The 18,133-nt window shown below is 40.8% G+C and overlaps 1 protein-coding gene across 1 annotated transcript in view; it reads left to right on the top strand.

Moving 5' to 3' along the window:
• Positions 1-18,133, top strand: part of GALNT11 (UDP-N-acetyl-alpha-D-galactosamine:polypeptide N-acetylgalactosaminyltransferase 11 (GalNAc-T11)) — a 63,857-nt gene that overhangs the window by 22,889 nt on the left and 22,835 nt on the right. The window contains exon 5 of the mRNA XM_006873670.1: positions 16,253-16,378. Coding sequence (XP_006873732.1) covers positions 16,253-16,378 — 126 coding nt within the window. The remainder of the gene's footprint in view (positions 1-16,252; positions 16,379-18,133) is intronic.

The following is an 18,133-nucleotide window of genomic DNA, read 5'->3' as shown; positions in this document are numbered from 1 at the left end:
CTCTGGAAGGAACTAAAAACTGAGGCCTTGTCTATTTAAAATGCTTTCCTGAGCCTGACTAGAGTTTAGTCAAGCAGTTTCTAGGTAGGCAAAATCAGGTAAAATCAGTTTGGTCCTTACATCTTGGCTTTCCTTTAAAAAAACAACTATCTATTTTGAAGTAACTATAAGGAAACCTGGTGGCACTATAGGATAAGCACTGTACTGCTAACGATAAAGTTAATGGTTCAAACCCACCAGAAGCTCTGAGGGAGAAAGATGTGTCTGCTCCCATACAGATTTACAGTCTCAGAAACCCTATCTAGGGTCATTATGAATCGGCATCTATTCAATGGCTGTGAGGGTGGACTTTTTTTGTAGATTGTCAGCTAAGTTACCAAGAGATACTATATTCCCTTTACCCACTTTCTCCCAATGGTTCATTTGTAATAAGTACAGTACAATATCAAAATCAAGAGTTTGGAGTTGGTACCATATGTGTATGGTTTTGTCACTTTATCCCACGTGTTGTTGTTGTTGTTATATGCCGTGGAGTCGGTTCCGACTCACAGCGACCCTGTACAGGGTTTCCAAGGCTGTAAATCTTTACGGGAGCAGAATGCCTCCTCTTTCTTCCGCGGAACAGCTGGTAGTTTCGAATTGCTGACCTTGTGGTTCACAGCCCAATTCGTAACCACTATGCTACCAGATATCCCACGTGTAGATTCATGTAAACACAGTGCAGTCAAAATCCAGAACTGTACCATCACTACATAGCTCCCTCCCATTGCCGCTTTCGACGCCCACCACCCCCTCAGCCCACTAGCCCGGACCCCTGACAACCACTAATCGGTTCCCCAGCTCCATAATTTTATCATTTCATGAAAGTTATGTGACTATCTGAGATTAGCTTTTTTCATTCAGTTTTCATTCATCTGTGATGTTTGTGAATTGCATTCCGATCATTTTTATTTGAAACATTATATTGTTTAACCCATAAAGCCCATTGTTGTTGAGTTAATTCTGACTTATAGTGGCCCTTTAGAACCGAGAAGACCTGCCCCATCTTTGTGGAAGTATACTCCCACATCTCTCTCCTGCAGAGTGACCGGTGGGTTTGAACCACGAACCTTTCAGTTAAATAGCCAAGCGTTTAACACTGTGCCATAAAGTTCCTTCTCTCACCCTTAAAAACACTAAAGGAATTCCTGGAGAATGTTTTACAATTTGATCTATAAAATTCACTGCCATTGCGTCACTTCCAAGTCATATGGGCCCTGCATAATGTTTCCGAGGCTGTAAATCTTTGCAGCAACCGAAAGCCTCATCTTTCTCCCATGGATCTGCTGGTGGGTTTGAACTGCCGCTCTGTGGTTAGCAGTTTAGGGCTTATCCTACAATGCCACTGGGGTTCCTTGATCTATGTTATGCTGTGTTGGGTTGTGTTGTGATGTGAAGTGCCATCAAGTCGATTCTGACTCATAATGTTGCTGCTAAGTGTCATCAAGTCGGTCCCAACTCATAGCGATGTGACAAGGGTTTCTGAGGAATGACTGATGGGTTTTAACCGCTGACAAGTTTGACTCGCTGACCTTGTGGTTATCAGTCCAGTGCTTAGTTTATAGCCCCACACCAGGGTTATGTTACAATGTGTTGTTAAGTGCTGTCAAGTCAGTTCCGACTTAGCGACCGTGTAGGGGGTTTCCAGGAGTGGCTGGAGGGTCTGAATTGCCTGCTTTGCTCTTAGCACTCCAGTGCGTATCCTATGTTGTTGTTAAGTGCTGTCAAGTCAGTTCTGATGAATAGCACCCTGTGTAGGGTCTGTGAGGAGTATTTGGTAGGTTTGAACTGCCAACCTTGAGGTTTAAACTGATCGTCAGTACAGCACATTCTCCTGCAGTACCACACTAGGACTTACCCTATAGGAGGTACCATATTATTCAACTGAAAATAAAATAATAGAATCCAAACTTATATCAGTTACTCAACAAAGCAGAGGAATAGTAAAACTGAACAAGAGATAATCTTATATATTGTGAAAACTGGTACTTGGGGGAAATCTGTTTTGAAGATTTTGAAATATCTTCTAAACACAAGTTCCTTGTGGATCCATGTACAGACAGTTCCTGGATTATGAATGTCTGCTGTATGACAGCTCCTACTTGCCCTTTAATTTGTGTAAATTTGTCCTACTTTTGAAATGGTTGAATCAACCTCACACCAAATTCTTCATCACCATCATCTTCACTTGCCACATGTGCAGCTTTGACATCATTGAAGAGGCTTGAAACCTTTTCTTGTGTTATGAGTTGAAATTGACTCATAGTGCTTAACAACACTAGTCAATTAAGAACCATATGTACCTGTTCTCACTTACATACAAATTCTTAAAGACACAGTTAGGAATGGATCTTGTTCATACTCCAGGGCTGCCTGGGTTTTTTCTCATAAGAAAAGTAATATGAATGCACACTGTACAGAACATGTGGAAAATAGAGCGTCAGTCACCCACAATTACTTCATTTAGAGTACATAAAAACATGAATCTTTTATGTTTTAATTACTGACAACGTTCAAGTTTTTTTCCCACTTATATTGTATCTAAGTGGTTTTCCATGTTGTTAAGAGAATTTATGATATTTATGGTAGCACAATTGAGATGTACCATAATTTATTAAACCCATACTGTTATTGGAGTCCTGGTATGGTGCTGTGGGCTAATGCGTGCAACTGCAAAGTCAGTTTGAACTGCAATGTCGGCGGTTCAAGCTCACCAACTGCTCCCCGGAAGTCCTATACATTGGTTGATATGGGCCAGAACTGACTCGATGGCATTTAGCAACAACAACATACCCTATTTTTGTCTGCTTCAAACACTATCACTTAAAAAATATTAGCTGAAGCTCTATGATGAATCCTTTCATTTGTATGCCTTGCTGACTCTCACTGTTTGCCCAGAGGTATGAACCATGAGGTAGATATGGGGAGGCTTGGTATAAGGGATAAGAGGGAGTTGACATGTAGTGATTCCAGTGACCAATAATTTCCTTAACATTGGATTAACAGAAAAGAGGAAGGACTAAATTTTTCTAGATTATTCACCAGTTGCTACAAAATGTAACTGGAGGATGCCCAGAACTGAGGGATCACTCTGGGGCAAAAAGGCAAAAGTGCCTGGCAAATGGTCAGTGTTTTCACTTGCTTATATGCAGCACGAGGCACTGCTCAGTGCTGCCCATGAATGAACAATTGCTGGAAAGAAAATGAAGATACAGAGAGAATGAGTTAGGTGTTTGGGGTCACACATCTTATAATGGGTGAAACCAGAATTCACCTCCAGGTGTTTTGGCTCCAGGACCAGCCTTTATCCACTCTGCTAGACTGTTTCCTGGGTGCTTTGCTATTATTTTAAGTTTTATTTTGTTGTTTTCAAGAATATATACAGCATATCAAAAAGGAGGAAATGCAAAACGGAATTTCAAATTCTCATGTACTTCAGACGGCTTGATGAACTCCTGAAACAATTGTCCTGAGAGAATTTTTAAACCTGAAACCAAAACCATCCCCTGAAATCTTCATAAAACCAAACAATAGTTTAGCTAGGCTAGTAAAAAAAAGTCTACCTTGAGCACTATGCTCTTTTAAGAGCTATCTGTAAGGGAAAACTTGAACAAACCTGTAACAAAAAAAGAAATTCATCAGGTAATTGAAAACCTCCCAAAAGAAAAAAAGTCCGAGCACAGATGACTGGACTGGTGAATTTTACCAAATGTTCAGAGAAGAAATGACTCCAATTTTACTCTATTTCAGAACATAGAAAAGGGTGGAAAACTCCCAAATAAAAATACATTTGGTACAACCCTTGTACCAAAACACAAGCAATGACATCACTAAAAAAGAAAATTGTAGATCGATATCCTTCTGTTATGCCCAGAATTCAGGGTCCCCAAAGACCACCCAGGAGCCATGTACCAATGCAAATACATAAGGGTTGTTTAATCAAGCTCGAGCCAGGTCTCTAACCTTATCCGACATTTCGAAATAGGGAAAGAGCCCCGAATTCATTGTCTGCAGGGTTTTTATAGAATTTTCAAACAGCTCAGGTTTCTCAGCTTTACAATCTTTGGATTGGTTAACAATTGGCAAACTATGAGATGTTACAGTTTAATTGGTCAGGACTGGTGGTCTTTGTTCTTAGGCTAGGGTAAAGGAAAACATCTGGCCTCTGGCCTTGAGCTGCCTGGCTATTTATGCATATATCATATTCTTGGAGCTAGAGGACGTGTTCAGGCTAATGTACAGAATGGAGATTGACCTTGCCTCTGGAGGGAACTAATAACTGAGGCCTTGTCTATTTAAAATGCTTTCCTGAGCCTGACTAGAGTTTAGTCAAGCAGTTTCTAGGTAGGCAAAATCAGTTTGGTCCTTACACTTCTTGAACATAGATGCAAAAATTCTCAACATAATCCTAGCAAATAGAATTCCACACTATATCACAAAATAATAAATCATGCCCAAATTGAATTCATTCCAGAGATGCAGGGATAGTTCAATATTAGAAAAAGAATCAATGTAATCCACCATATAAATAAAACAAAGGAAAAAAAAACCACATGATCATGTTGATTGATGCAGGAAAGGCATCTGACAAACTGCAACACCCATTCCTGATAAAAATACTCAACAAAATAGGAATTGAAAGTAAATTCCTCAACGTAATTAAGAGCATATATACAAATCCAACAGCCAATGGAGAGAAACTGAAAGCATTCCCTTTGCAAACAGGAACCAAACAAGGATGCCCTTTATCACCACTCCTATTCAATATTGTGTTGTTAGTGTTAGCCAGACCTATAATGCAATAAAGGGAAATTAAAGGCATCCAAATTGACAAAGATTTGGATCCATTTAATTTCCCTTTCTTGCATTATAGGTCTGGTAGCGTAGTGGTTACGAATCGGGCTGCTAACCTCAGGGTCAGCAGTTCGAAACTACCAGCTGTTCCGTGGGAGAAAGAATGAGGCTTTCTGCTCCCATAAAGATTTACAGCCTCGGAAACCCTGTACAGGGTAGCTAAGAGTCGGAACTGACTCCACGGCACATAACAACAACAAATTGGCAAAGAAGTAAAACTCTCTCTTTTTGCAGATGGTATGAGCCTATATAGAGAAAATCCAAAGACTCAGCAAGAAAATTACTAGAGCCCTTTGAAAGATTCAGCAAAGTGGCAGGGTACAAGATCAGCATACAAAAATTCATTGTATTCTTATACACTAATGAAGACAGGTCTGCAAATGAAATTAGGAAAACAATACCATTTACAATAGCTAACCAAAAGATGAATTACTTAGGAATAAATATAATCAGAGAAACAAAAGACTGATACAAAGCAAATGGCAAAGCATTACTACAAACAACCAAAAGAAACTTACAAAAATGTAAGAATATAGCATGTTCATGGATAGAAAAACTTAGCAGCGTGAAAATTTCACCACTACCTAGAGAAATCTATAGATCTAGCACAATCTCAATCCAGATTCCAACACCATTCTTTAAAGAGATGGAAAAAACAATCATGGACTTTATATGGAAAGGAAAGAGACCTCAGATAAGCAAAGCACTGCTTAATAAGAAGAACCAAGTTGGAGGCCTCTCACTCCCTGATCTCAAAATTATTACACAGCCACAGTGGTCAAAACAGCCTGGTACTGGTACAATGAAACATACATACATCAACAGAATAGAATTGAGAACCCAAGGGTAAATCCATCCGCATCCAGTCAGCTGATCTTTGAAAAAGGGCCAAAATATATTAAGTGGGGAAGAGATAGTCTTTTCAAAAAATGGTGCTGGCAAAACTGGTAATCCATTGCAGAAACATGAAATAAGACCCAGATCTCATACCATATACAAAAACAAGCAAAGCATGAGTTAAAGATCTAAATGTCAAACCGAGAACTATAAAGATCATGAATGAAAAAAATAGGGACAAACTTAGAGGCTCTATTACATGGCATCAGTGCACTACCAAAAATTACCACACCACCAGCAGACGATAAAACAGATGATAGGGACCTCCTAAAAATTAGACACTTATCTGCATCAAAAATTTCACCAAAAGAGTAAAAAGATTGAGAAAAAAATTTTTGCAACAACATATCAGAAAACAGACTAATCCCTAAAATTTATATATATATATGTATATAATTATAAAAACCACCTCTATAAGAATAAGACGAACTACCCAATTAAAAAATGGGCATAGGACATGAACACACACTTCACCATGGGAGACATTCAGGCAGCCAACAAACATGAAAAAATGTTCACGATCATTAGCCATTGTTGATTTTAAGTGCCCTCAAGTGGGTTCCATCTCCCTGTATAGGGTTTCTGAGGAGCACCTGGTAATTTTGAGCTTCAACGTTGGAGTTTGCAGTCCAGTACTGATCCTATAGCGCCACACCAAGAGTCCCATTAGCCATTGTTGTTGTTGTTAAATGCCATTGAGTCGATTCCAACTCATAGTGACCCCAAGAGATGCAAATCAAAACAACAGTGAGATATCTCACACCAGCAAAGTTCAAAAAAACAAACACAAAACAACAAATGCTGGAGGATGTGGAGAGACTGGGACCCTCCTACATTGCTGGTGGGACTTTAAAATGGTTCAGCCACTCTGGAAAACAGTATGATGCTTCCGCAGAAAGTTAGAAATAGAAATACCCTATAACCACACAATCCTTCTACTTGATAGGTTTCCATAAGAAACAGGAGCCAGGACATGCGCTGATATATGCACGTTGATGTTCATCACAGCACTATTCATAACTGCAAAAAGATGGAGACAGCTAAATGCCATCCATGGAAGAGTGGATAAACTAACTCTGGCACATACACACAATGAAATATTTTGCAAGGTTGAAGAATAAGGACAAATCTGCAAAACCTCTCATAACATGGATGAACCTGGAAGACACTAAGACACTATGCTGAGTGAAAGAAGTCAATCACAAAAGGACAAATATTGTATGAGACCACTATTGTAAATTCATTTTTTCATTGATGGACGCTTAGGCTGTCTCCATCTTTTTGCTATTGTGAATAATGCTGCGATGAACATCAGTTTTCTTGTGGATATATCCCAAGTAGAGGGATTGTTGAGTCATGAGATATTTCTGTTTCCAACTTTCTGAGGAAGCGCCATACTGTTTTCCAGAGTGGCTGAACCACTGTACATCCTACCAGCAATGTAGAAGGACCCCAGTGAGACCACTATTATAAAACTCCAGAAAAGGTTTTCATATAAAAGATGTTTTTTTTTATGGTTACTGGAGGTGGGAGGGAATGAAGAGTAATTCACTGGCTGGAGGGTAGACACATGTAACTCAGATGATGATGTTGTTAAGTGCTGTCAAGTCACTTCTGACTCATAGCGACCCTATATGTGGTTTCCAAAAAGAGGCCAGTGAGTTTGAACTCTGACCTTGTATTTCAGCATTTATCCTACAGTACCACACCAAGACCCTGGCAATATACAAAAAGAGGAAAGTTAGCAGAAGAATGATGAAGACAGGTGAAGACACAGGGAGGTAGGCAAGCGCTAAAGGGACACAGGTAAATAGTGATGTATACACAACCTCGGCACAACAGTGTTCTGTGTGTAGATACATGGATAGAGACACAGGGTGTGGGAGCAAGAGTGGGATATGTATTTATTATATAGCCCCCAAATATATAAGCATTTGAAGAGGATGTTTATACATGGGTAACCACAGGGAGGATGCGGGACAACTGTTGTTCCATGGAGGAGATTGCAGTCACTAAGCTAAGACAAAGTGTATGATTTGTTGACTGTGAAACAGATGATCTTGTCTGTCAATCTTCAGTGTAAAATTCACAATAAAAAGTTAAAAAAAACCAAGTGGGTGTTCTCTATAATTTATACGGAACACAGGACAGCCCCCAAAAGATAATAGGCCAATTAATAGATTATTAGCCTAAGGCAATACATCTAAATATATATATATATATGTGTGTGTGTGTGTGTGTATGTTTTAGTATTCCACTGCTAACTTGAAAGGTCAGTGGCTCAAACCCATAAGCATCTTCACAGGAGAAGAGACCTGACTACCTACTCCTGTAAACATTGTGTTGTCGACTTGGTTCTCACTCATAGTAACCTTGTATAGGGTTTCCAACGAGCAACTGGTAAATTTGAACTGCCCGCCTTGCTGTTAGCAGTCCAGTGCTTATTCCACCGTGTCACCCTATTGGGCCATTGTACTTTATCCTATTAGGGTTACTACAGGTGTGACACTGTAGGATAACCGCTGGACTACTAAGCACAAGCTAACTACTAAGCACAGCCCTCCTTGGAAACTGTACACAGATTGCTATGCTGTTGTTAAACGCCGTCGAGTCGGTTCTGACCCATAGTGATCATGTACAGGGTTTCCGAGGCTGTTAAATCTTTACGGGAGCAGAAAGCCTCTTCTTTCTCCTGCGGAGCAGCTGGTAGTTTCTAACTGCTGACCTTAAGGTTCGCAGCCCGATTCTTAACCACTACACTACCAGAGCCAATTCAAGTACTTAGCAACAAGAAGTCAAACTGGTTCTGACTGCACACAACAGCAGCTCTTAGGGAGGGGAGCAGAGAAATAGGGGATGAATTACCCCTGAACTCCTAATACACGTATAAAAAGGAACCAAGTCAACACTGTATTAAAATGGAATTATCTTTTCAGTATAATTTCTCACAGAAGTTTTGTGACTTCACTATTCTCCAGCTTTTTGGCTTTCCAGAGTGGTTGGTTCAGTGTCTTCCTTTAGCTCCCTTTCCTGAACATGAAAAGTCCCCAAGGTTCTCTTCTTTACCCATACCCTCAATCACTTTCTTATTGTCAGCTAAAATGTGTTTTGATAAGGCCACATAGATTATTTCTAACTCTAATGCCTCACTTGTGGTCCAGTTCTGTATTTCTGCTTCCTAAAAAGATTTTTTTCACAAGAGTGTCCACTGCCAGTTTAAAATTTATAAATCTGAAACATTGCACATCATCTTTCTCACCCAAAATAACTCTTCATCCTCATTTTATAAATCTCCTACTTACCCTTGTCTGTTGTTGTTGTTAAGTGCCATCAAGTCAATAACAACCCATAGCAACCCTGTGTAGGGTTTCCAAGGAGCAGCTGGTAAGCTTGAACCACCAACTTTGCAGTTCAAACGGCTTTGCAGTCTGACGTATTAGCCCACAGCGCCACACCAGGACTCCTACCCTTGTCTAAATGCTCCGAAATAACATCCTCTTCTTTCTTCTTTACGCTTCATTCTCCTTCTTCCATCAATCATCCAATACTTCCTGCTTAGTCTTCCTTTGTCTGAAGCTATTACCATCATTGACATTCTGGTTTTACTTGTGGGCTGCTTTGTTGTTATACTCAGTGACGCCTGGATAGGGTTTCCAAGGAGCGGCTGGTGGGTTTGAACCACTGATCTTGAGATTAATAGCCCACTGCTTATCCTACAATACCACAGCAAGGCTCTGTGGGCTGCTAGAGTAACTTTTACATAGGGCCAACATATGGAACCATCAAATTAATCTTTAAAATAATGGTTTGGGGATATTGCTGTCACAGAATTAACACACGTGGATATCTTGAATGAACAGAATGTTAGGTCCTCAGAGTAGGGTGGTGGTGGCGTGATGTGGAGTTGATTCCGACTCATAGCGACCCTGCAAAGGGTTTCTGAGGCTATAAATCTTTAGGGGAGCAGAAGGCCTCATCTTTCTCCCGCGAAACAGCTGGTAGTTTCAAACTACTGACCCTGAGATTAGCCGCTCGACACGTAACCACTATGTTCCCATGGAGTTTAGGAGGCTACAAGTCTGAATTCAGGGGCTCAGGCTCTAGGTGAAGACTCAGCTCAGCATTCTTCTTGAGTTCCTTGGCAATCTCCACATGCCATCTGTCTCTCATTTGTGCTTGCTTGCTTCTGTGCCTAATCTGCTCTTAATGTCTCAGACACGCCTGCCATTGATTGGCCTTGTTAACATAACAAAGAAACAGCTGTTACCAAATGGGATTACATCCACAGGCAAAGGGGTTAAGGTCCCAATACAATTCAGTGCATAGCAGGCTTGTGATACTTTCCGGGGCTGTAGGATAAGCACTGGACTGTTAACTACAGGGTTGCTGGTTCAAACCCACCATCGGCTCAGCAGGAGAAAAATTAGGCTGTGTGCTCCTGTTGATTTGCTTCTGACTCATAGCAACCTTATGTCGGATTTCTAAGGAGCAGCTGGTGAGTTTGAATCAGCAACCCTGCGATCCAGTGCTTATCCTACAGCGCCACACCAAGACACTGTGGGTTAAACATTGGGCTGCTAATTGCCAGGTAGTCGCTCTGAGGGAGAAAGGTCTGCGCATGTACTGACGCGACAGAGACGTTGGATTCTGTCCTACAGAGTTGCTATGAGTCGAAATGGACTCAGGAGCAGTGGGTCTGTTTTGTTTTGTTTTGGGAAGGAGGATATTTTTCTTCAAGGAAAGGAGCCCTGGTGGCATGGCGGGTCACATGTTGGGCTGCTAACTGCAAGGTCAGCAGTTCAAACCCACCAGCTGCTTCACAGGAGAAAATGCGGCAGTCTGCTTCTGTAAAGATTTACAGCTTTGAAAATCCTGTGGGACAATTCTCCTCTGTCCTATGGGTTGCTATGAGTTGGAATCCATGGTGTATACCTGCCTTCCTGTCATGTGAGGGGCCCTCCCTCGAATTCTGCTGGGAGAGCCGCTGGCGGTCCCACCATCCTTGTTTCTTTCAGTCTTTCAATATCTCAGACGAAGGCATCTTCCCCCCTGAACTTCCCTAGTAGAGATTCTGTGTTTCATTAATATGGCATGTTTATGCTATATGTTTTAATGTATTAGATTATAAATTGGCAGAGAAGAGTTGGGAATGATGGTGTAACAAGAATCACAGGGGGCCGGAGGAAGACTAATGTTACAGTGAAGGAAAGGCAGTCATTGAGATGAAGCAGCGTATGATTTGTTGAATGTAAAACTGATGAACTGCTCTGTAAATCTCCATTCAATTCACAATAAAACTTTTTTTTTTTTTTTTTAAACAAATTGGCTGGGTATGTAAGTGTCTGCGAGGGTGAGGCAAAAATTATTTGTACATTAAAACACCTGTCCACGTGCACAGCTGATGGCAACATTAAGCGTGCACGTGAAATGATTCTATTCGAATAGGCGAGTGACTGTGAATTATGTGGCAAATCATTTGCAAATCAGCTGTGCCTCTGCCTATGAAATAATCCACGACAGACTTGGGTTTTGAAAAGTTTGTGTGAGATGGATACCGGAACAACTCACGTAGGAGCATAAACAGAAGCGGTTGGACATCTACAAACAATATTTGGACTGGTACTCGAAGGAAGGGAAAATTTTCTTCTAAAAAATCGTTACTGGTAACGAGACATGAATTCATCACTGAGAGTAAACAGTGGAGTTTGGAATGGAAACATCCTCAGTTGCAGGCCAAAAAAACTTCAAAAGTCAACCTTCAGCTGGAAAATTGATGCTTACAGTTTTCTGGAATTCTCAAGGGCCAGTGTTGGAACACTGTCAGGAAAAAGGTTCAGCAGTCAACAGTGCTCATCATAGTGAGATGCTCACTGAAGAGCTGAAGCCTAAACTTCAGATTAAACACAGAGAACTGCTATCCAAGGGCATTGTGATCTTGCATGACAGTGCACATCTGCACACCTCTGCTCACACTGTTGACGTTCTGAAAAAAACTTTGTTCTGAGGTGTTAAAGCATCCTCCCTATAGTCTGATGTTGCTCCATTGGACTTTCACCAGTTTGGTCCCCTGAAATTAGCACTTCGAGGAAGAAGATTCACCTCTGATGAAGAAGTGAAGACAGCCATGCATTCCTAGCTCGCAGCTCATTTTTTTAAGGGAATATGAATTCCTTATTGACAGATGGACAGAGTATATTTAAATCAAGGTGATTATGCCAAAAAATTATGCATTTGTATTTTCTCAAAGTTGATTAAAATAAATTCTACAGCCAGAGTGAGAATAATATTTGACTCACCCTCATATATCACAGAACTCTGAATTTTCTGTGCAACCCAAATAGAGCTGTGCATATAAGTTTCCTGTAAAAGTTTCTGGATGAATTCAATGATAATTTGATTCATTTTGTGACAATAGTGGTGACAGGAGGGGAACCACAGCCAGCTAAAGTATACTCCTTTGTAGCCCTGTGTCCAGGTGACTGCTAAAAGAAGTAAGTTATTCTGTATGACTCAGTTTTCTGGATTTTCTAAATTGAATTCTTTACAGATTATCCTAATATAGATATAATCAGTTCAAGTTTTCTATTATAACTGTGTGTTAGCAATACTTTTAAATTCTTTTCTCTATGGATTAACTTAAAGAGAAGAACAATTAGTTAACTGTTTGCATTTCTGGAAAAGAAAAGCATGGAAATATTTTGTATGGATTTTTTAAACCCTTTTTAATTTTTTTACTATTTCTGTTTTCACTACCAAGTGTTCTGTAACTTAAAAAAAAAAAGAGATACCTATTAAATAGTCAGTATAAACATTGTAGATGTGCTAATTATGGTTGTTGTTAAGTGCCATCGAGTTGGTTCCGACCCATAGTGGCCATGAATAGGGTTTCGGAGGAGCGACTGGTGAGCTTGAACATCCGACCTTGTGGTTCAAATTGACTTTATCCCACAACACCACACCAGGACTCTGCTAATTATGGTGATGCCAATAATATAATGAAGTCCTGATGTGGCGGCTGTAGGATAAGCACTGGACTGTTAGCCTTAAGGTTGGTGATTCAAACCCACCAGTCATTCCTTGGAAACCCTATACAGGGTCGCTTAGAATTGGAACTGACTCAAGAACACAGAATAACAACAGTAATAAAATAATTATATAAAAGTTCAAGCAGCTTCCATTTGTCTTCAGCTTCCCTATACATAAATTGAAAGGTTTGGCTTACAAGATCTCTGAATTCAATTTTAGACATAAATGCCAGTGTTTTATACACTTTTGTTTACTTCAACATAGATTCTTGCTAAGAACTGTTTCATGCACACACAGCAGAATGTTTTGTGCTTTTATTTGCACATTTATTCATTCAGTTCTCAGGAACCTTGTAAGTCTGCTCATATCCCCATTTTTCAAGAAGCAAATTAGGAAGTTTGCTCAAGATCCCATAGCTGTTTAGAGGTAGAGTTGAAGTTAAATCCTAGCCTACATGGCTCCCGTGTTCTGTCCTCATTGCAACAAGCTGCAGAAATACAACAGTAAACTGTAAGCTGATTGCGTCTTTTATTCATGCACTCACAGAAACCTTTTCTGCCAAGAACAGAATCAGTATGCCCATGCGCTTGACTTTGCACTTAAATACACCGAGTGGTGGAAGGTGGACACTGAGCCGAAGGGCAGCAGAGCTCTCAATATTGCCACTGCACAAGGGAAAACTAGGGAAAGTTAATAAAAAACCAAAACTTACAGAACAGAATTTACCATTTTCCTGGACTTTAGACTTTCTGGAGTCAAAGAAACTGGATGAACCCCTGAGATAATCTTTAAACCACAAATCAAAAATATCCCCTGAAGTCTTCTTAAAACCAACAATAGTTTAGCTAAACTAGTAAAGAATGGCTATCTTAAGCATTGTGCTCTTTTCTGTTTTTTCAAGTTTTTATTATAAATTATGTGATAGTTTACATGGGAGAACATTAGTTTTACATTCATTCTATGGTATTTCCTTTCATTGCAATGGTTAAAATCCCCTCCATGTATCATCAAACAACCCCGCAAGCCTGCCCCCCGGCCGCCAGCACACACCCCCTTTCCCTCCCTGGGTCTAAAGTCCCCAGCCGCTCCAGCTCTCCATGTCATCATCTCTGCCTCCATCTCTGGCATTACTGCTTCTCTGGATAAGGTCCTGCACCCTGCTCTTCTCTCTTGATGGTCCTAGGGACCTCTGCTCCTGAACTGCCAAATCAACCACTCCCCTCCTTTTGTTACAAAACGTCTATCTTTACATTTCCAACCCTCACTGTCAGTCCTGATGGCAATTATTCACTATTGAACCAGAAGAGTCTTATCCCCATCTCCTTTCATCAAGCCCTGTCCAGACAGGTTGGAAACCTCAGTGGGGATTCTACCTTCCCTCTGCACCCTCTGAATCTAGGCTCCCTCTTGAAAGCTTGTAAGCCAGTCTGCCTTTGTTGTTATTGTTGTTAGGTGCCATTGAGTCAGTACCGACCCATAGCAACCTTATGCACACAGCAGAACGAAACACTGCCCTATCCTGGGCCAGCCTCACTATTGTTACCACGCTGGAGTCCATCGATGTTGCCACTTGGCCAGTCCATCTTGTTTGGCCAAGTAGTCTTCCTCTTTTTCTCCGACCCTTCACCCTACCAAACATGATATCCTTCTCCAGTGACTGGTCCCTCCTGACAATATGTCTGAAGTATGAGAGATGAAGTTTGGCCATCTTGGCCTCTAAGCAGCACTCTGGCTGCACTTCTTCCAACACAGATCTGTTGGTTCTATAGGCAGCCCATGGCACTTTCAATATTCTCCTCCAATACCATAACTCAAATGCATCTCAATTCTTCTATGGTCGTCCTTATTCACTGTCCAGCTTTCGCATGTATATGAGGTTATTGAAAATACCATGGCTTGGGTCAGGCGCACCTTAGTCTTCAAGCTGACATCTTTGCTCTTCAACACTTTAAAAAGGTGTCTTGTGCAGCAGATTTGCCTAGTTTAATACGTTGTTTGATCTGCTTCCATGAGTGTTAATAGTTGATCCAAGAAGAATGAAGTCCTTGACAACTTCAATGACAACTTCTTGCCTTTCTAGCAACCCTCCCATTATGTGTAGCCAATGTCTAACTTGCCTGTCCTTGTTAAGCCTGTGTACCGAGGGGGTGGGAATGATCCTCGCTGTAAAGACTTGTTCCCTCTTTTGAGCTCCTACGTCCATAAGTATAGGACAAGTTCATCAAATTGTAGCAGATTACTCTTTTTTTCCCCTCTTCTTTCTTCTTCTAGTCAAGTTCTGATCAAAGCATTGTGCTCTTTTAAGATTTAAATAAAACCAAATGAAAGCCATGGCTATAGAGGAGTTTCCAATCTCTTGCTACCCTGTAGAACAGAGAAGAACCACCCACTGGGTTTCCAAGCCTGTACATCTTTGTGGAAGCTGACTGCCAGGTCTTTCTGCGGAGCAGCTGGTGGGTTCAAACCCCTAGCCTGTAGGTTAGCAGCCATATGCTTGATTGTTTTGTCCCCAGGGTTCCTGAAGAACTATCTCTAGGTGATCAAAATAACAATAGCAAGTCAAAGGATCTCATAGGAACAACATTAAAGAACAGTGTAAATGGGGAAGGGACCGCTCAGAAGATGGATGAGAATGGTCACACAACTTGGAAAATGTGATCATACACAGCTAGAACCTTGTATGTTGTGCAGTGTATATTCTCAGCAACAAAAACAAAAAATTTCTAACTTTCTACAGGGTTGCTATGAGGCGGAACCAACTCCTCTGCACTTAACAACAACAACGAAGAGGCAATAGAAGTTATTTCTAAACCATTCTGAAATGAACTAAGACTTAATAAATTACTTGAAGTAAAAGGCACTTTTATTTCATTCTGACTTAAACTCAGTTACCTGATCTTCGTTCACTCAATCTAGTCACTCAATATTGATATTTTAACTGAAGCATTCCCTATATAAAGTTTTGTTCTCATGTCTATTGAAGTAGAAGCAAGTCTGTAACTAAGGTTAAGCTCCTTAGGGAGGTACTCAATATTTTGTAGTTTTAAAAATAATTATCCTTCTTGGCTCGTATTTCAACTCTTACCCTTCATTTTTTTTTCTTCTCCTTCCTTACTAGATAAGCGACAACATTCTTTTAAAATACAGCAGGTTTTGTAATAGTTACTTGATAATTAGTTGTGGATTTTAGCAAGCGCCAAATACAATTTTGGAGTCCTGGTGTGGCGCTGTAGATTAAGTACTGGGTTGCTAACCTCAAGGTCGGAAGTTCACACCCACCAGCCACTTTGCGGAAACTCTACACAGTTTCTATGAGTCCTAACCGAGCCTTCCGCAATTAACACCAACAGCAAATACAACACCAGAGTAACTCTAAAAATGTTTTTTGGCTATCTTCCAAATGATTTGAGTAACTGTGGGACTCTCTTATTTTCAGATGATTTGAAAGGAGAGCTCGATGAATATGTCCAAAAACACCTTCCTAGAAACACTAAGGTACTAAGGAATAGGAAGCGTGAAGGCTTGATCCGCGGAAGGATGATTGGAGCGGCTCACGCGACAGGTTTGACTACAGTCGGCATGCCCCTACAGGACTGGGGGGGAGGGAGAGGGGAGGGCAGGGCCGGGCCCTCAGAGCAATTCTGCTACTTGAAAAAGGGCATGAGTTGTTCCGTTTGGGAAAGGCCTGTTCACAACTCCAAACCCAATGTCCCACAGCAGAGATTATAGGGAATTGCTGGATGTGGAGGGCGCAGGCCTGCACCCCCCAGCAGTGACAGCAGCGGGCACCAAATTCCCATGCATTTCTAGATAAACCATTTCCGAGGGTTTAAGGGGAATCCTGGTGGGGATATGCAGACATGCACAAGGTTGGTGGTTCAAACTCACCAGCCGCTTGGAACCGACTCGACGGCATCTATCAACAACAACAACAACAACAACAACATGGACTTGAGGGCATTGATGATGTTAGCCACCACCACCCCCACCTTTAATACCACAAGTTCCATTAATATTAGGACACTCCGTTCAGAATCTTTCTTCCTCCTCTCCATCCCTTAAATGTATTCCAACTGAATTCAGGACTTAGGATATTTTCTTTTCTTAATTTTCTAGTCAAATACAGATTTGCTGTAATGGATGGTCATGTTGAGTTATTTGTGGCAATTAAAGACCACTTTGAAATTGTGAGGTGTTTTCAAGATTATGCCACTTGAAACATTCTTACAAGTATAGTTACTATGTTTTTGGTTTTTTTTTCAGTTAACAATAGTTATTTTCTTTATTATTTGTTGCTCTTTGTCCAAATATTATTGTTTGGAGCCTATTGTTGGGAAGCTAGCAGATTCATTGTAGCAAGGTATAATCTTCCCTACTTTAGGTAAATTGGCTTTAACTGAAAAAGTAGCCCTTTTAGAATGAAGAAAAGCTATGAATATATGAAGGAGTTTCAAAAAGTCTGTGGGAAAATTCCATTATTCTTTAAATCCATTTTTCCATGAACTTTTTGAAGCCCCTTTGTATTTCATCCTCAGAGGAACCTAAGATTGAATTGATCTCATGTCACAGTAATATTCATGCGGAACATTTTGCCTTTCCCCACTAAGTGACAGCTGGTGCGCGATTTGCTGTTTCATATCCAATTTAAGACAATCACAAACACTTAACAACATTACTGATTCAGTCATCATTGAAAAGCTTCGTAGTGGTTACGAATCGGGCTGCGAACCTTAAGGTCAGCGGTTCAAAACTACCAGCCGCTCTGCGGGAGAAAGATGAGGTTTTCTACTCCCGTAAAGATTTACACCCTCGGAAACCCTGTACAGGGTCGCTATGGGTTGGACCCTACTCGATGGCACTTAACAACAACAACAAATCATTAACTGAGAAGGAGTTCTGGTAGCGTAGCGGTTACGAATCGGGCTAACGAACCGCAAGGTCAGCAGTTCGAAACTACCAGCTGCTCCGCGGGAGAAAGATGAGGCGTTCTGCTCCCGTAAAGATTTACAGCCTTGGAAACCCTGTACAGGGTCGCTATGGGTCGGAACCGACTCCACGGCACATAACAATAACAACAATCATTAACTGAAATAGAAGGCTTAAGCAACTCATGCATTTCATGAATAAAAGTTTAGAAGAAGAAGAATGCTGTCCAAAGATCAGGTTCTAAGTGTCTCAAAGGCTCAGAATAAACCTGAAGTTACCAGAGGAATTGTCTTTTCTTCTCAAAGTTACCAAGAGAAGTTAAAAATGCAGGATCAACTTTTTATGATTTAGATTTTGTTAACTAGAAAGAAGTCATGAGGTGGCGCTGCTG

Source organism: Chrysochloris asiatica, unplaced genomic scaffold (assembly GCF_000296735.1).
Source record: "Chrysochloris asiatica unplaced genomic scaffold, ChrAsi1.0 scaffold00249, whole genome shotgun sequence".
Classification (NCBI taxonomy): Eukaryota; Metazoa; Chordata; class Mammalia; order Afrosoricida; family Chrysochloridae; genus Chrysochloris; species Chrysochloris asiatica.
Note: the sequence above shows the minus strand (reverse complement) of the source record. Positions and strands in the feature narration are given on the sequence as shown.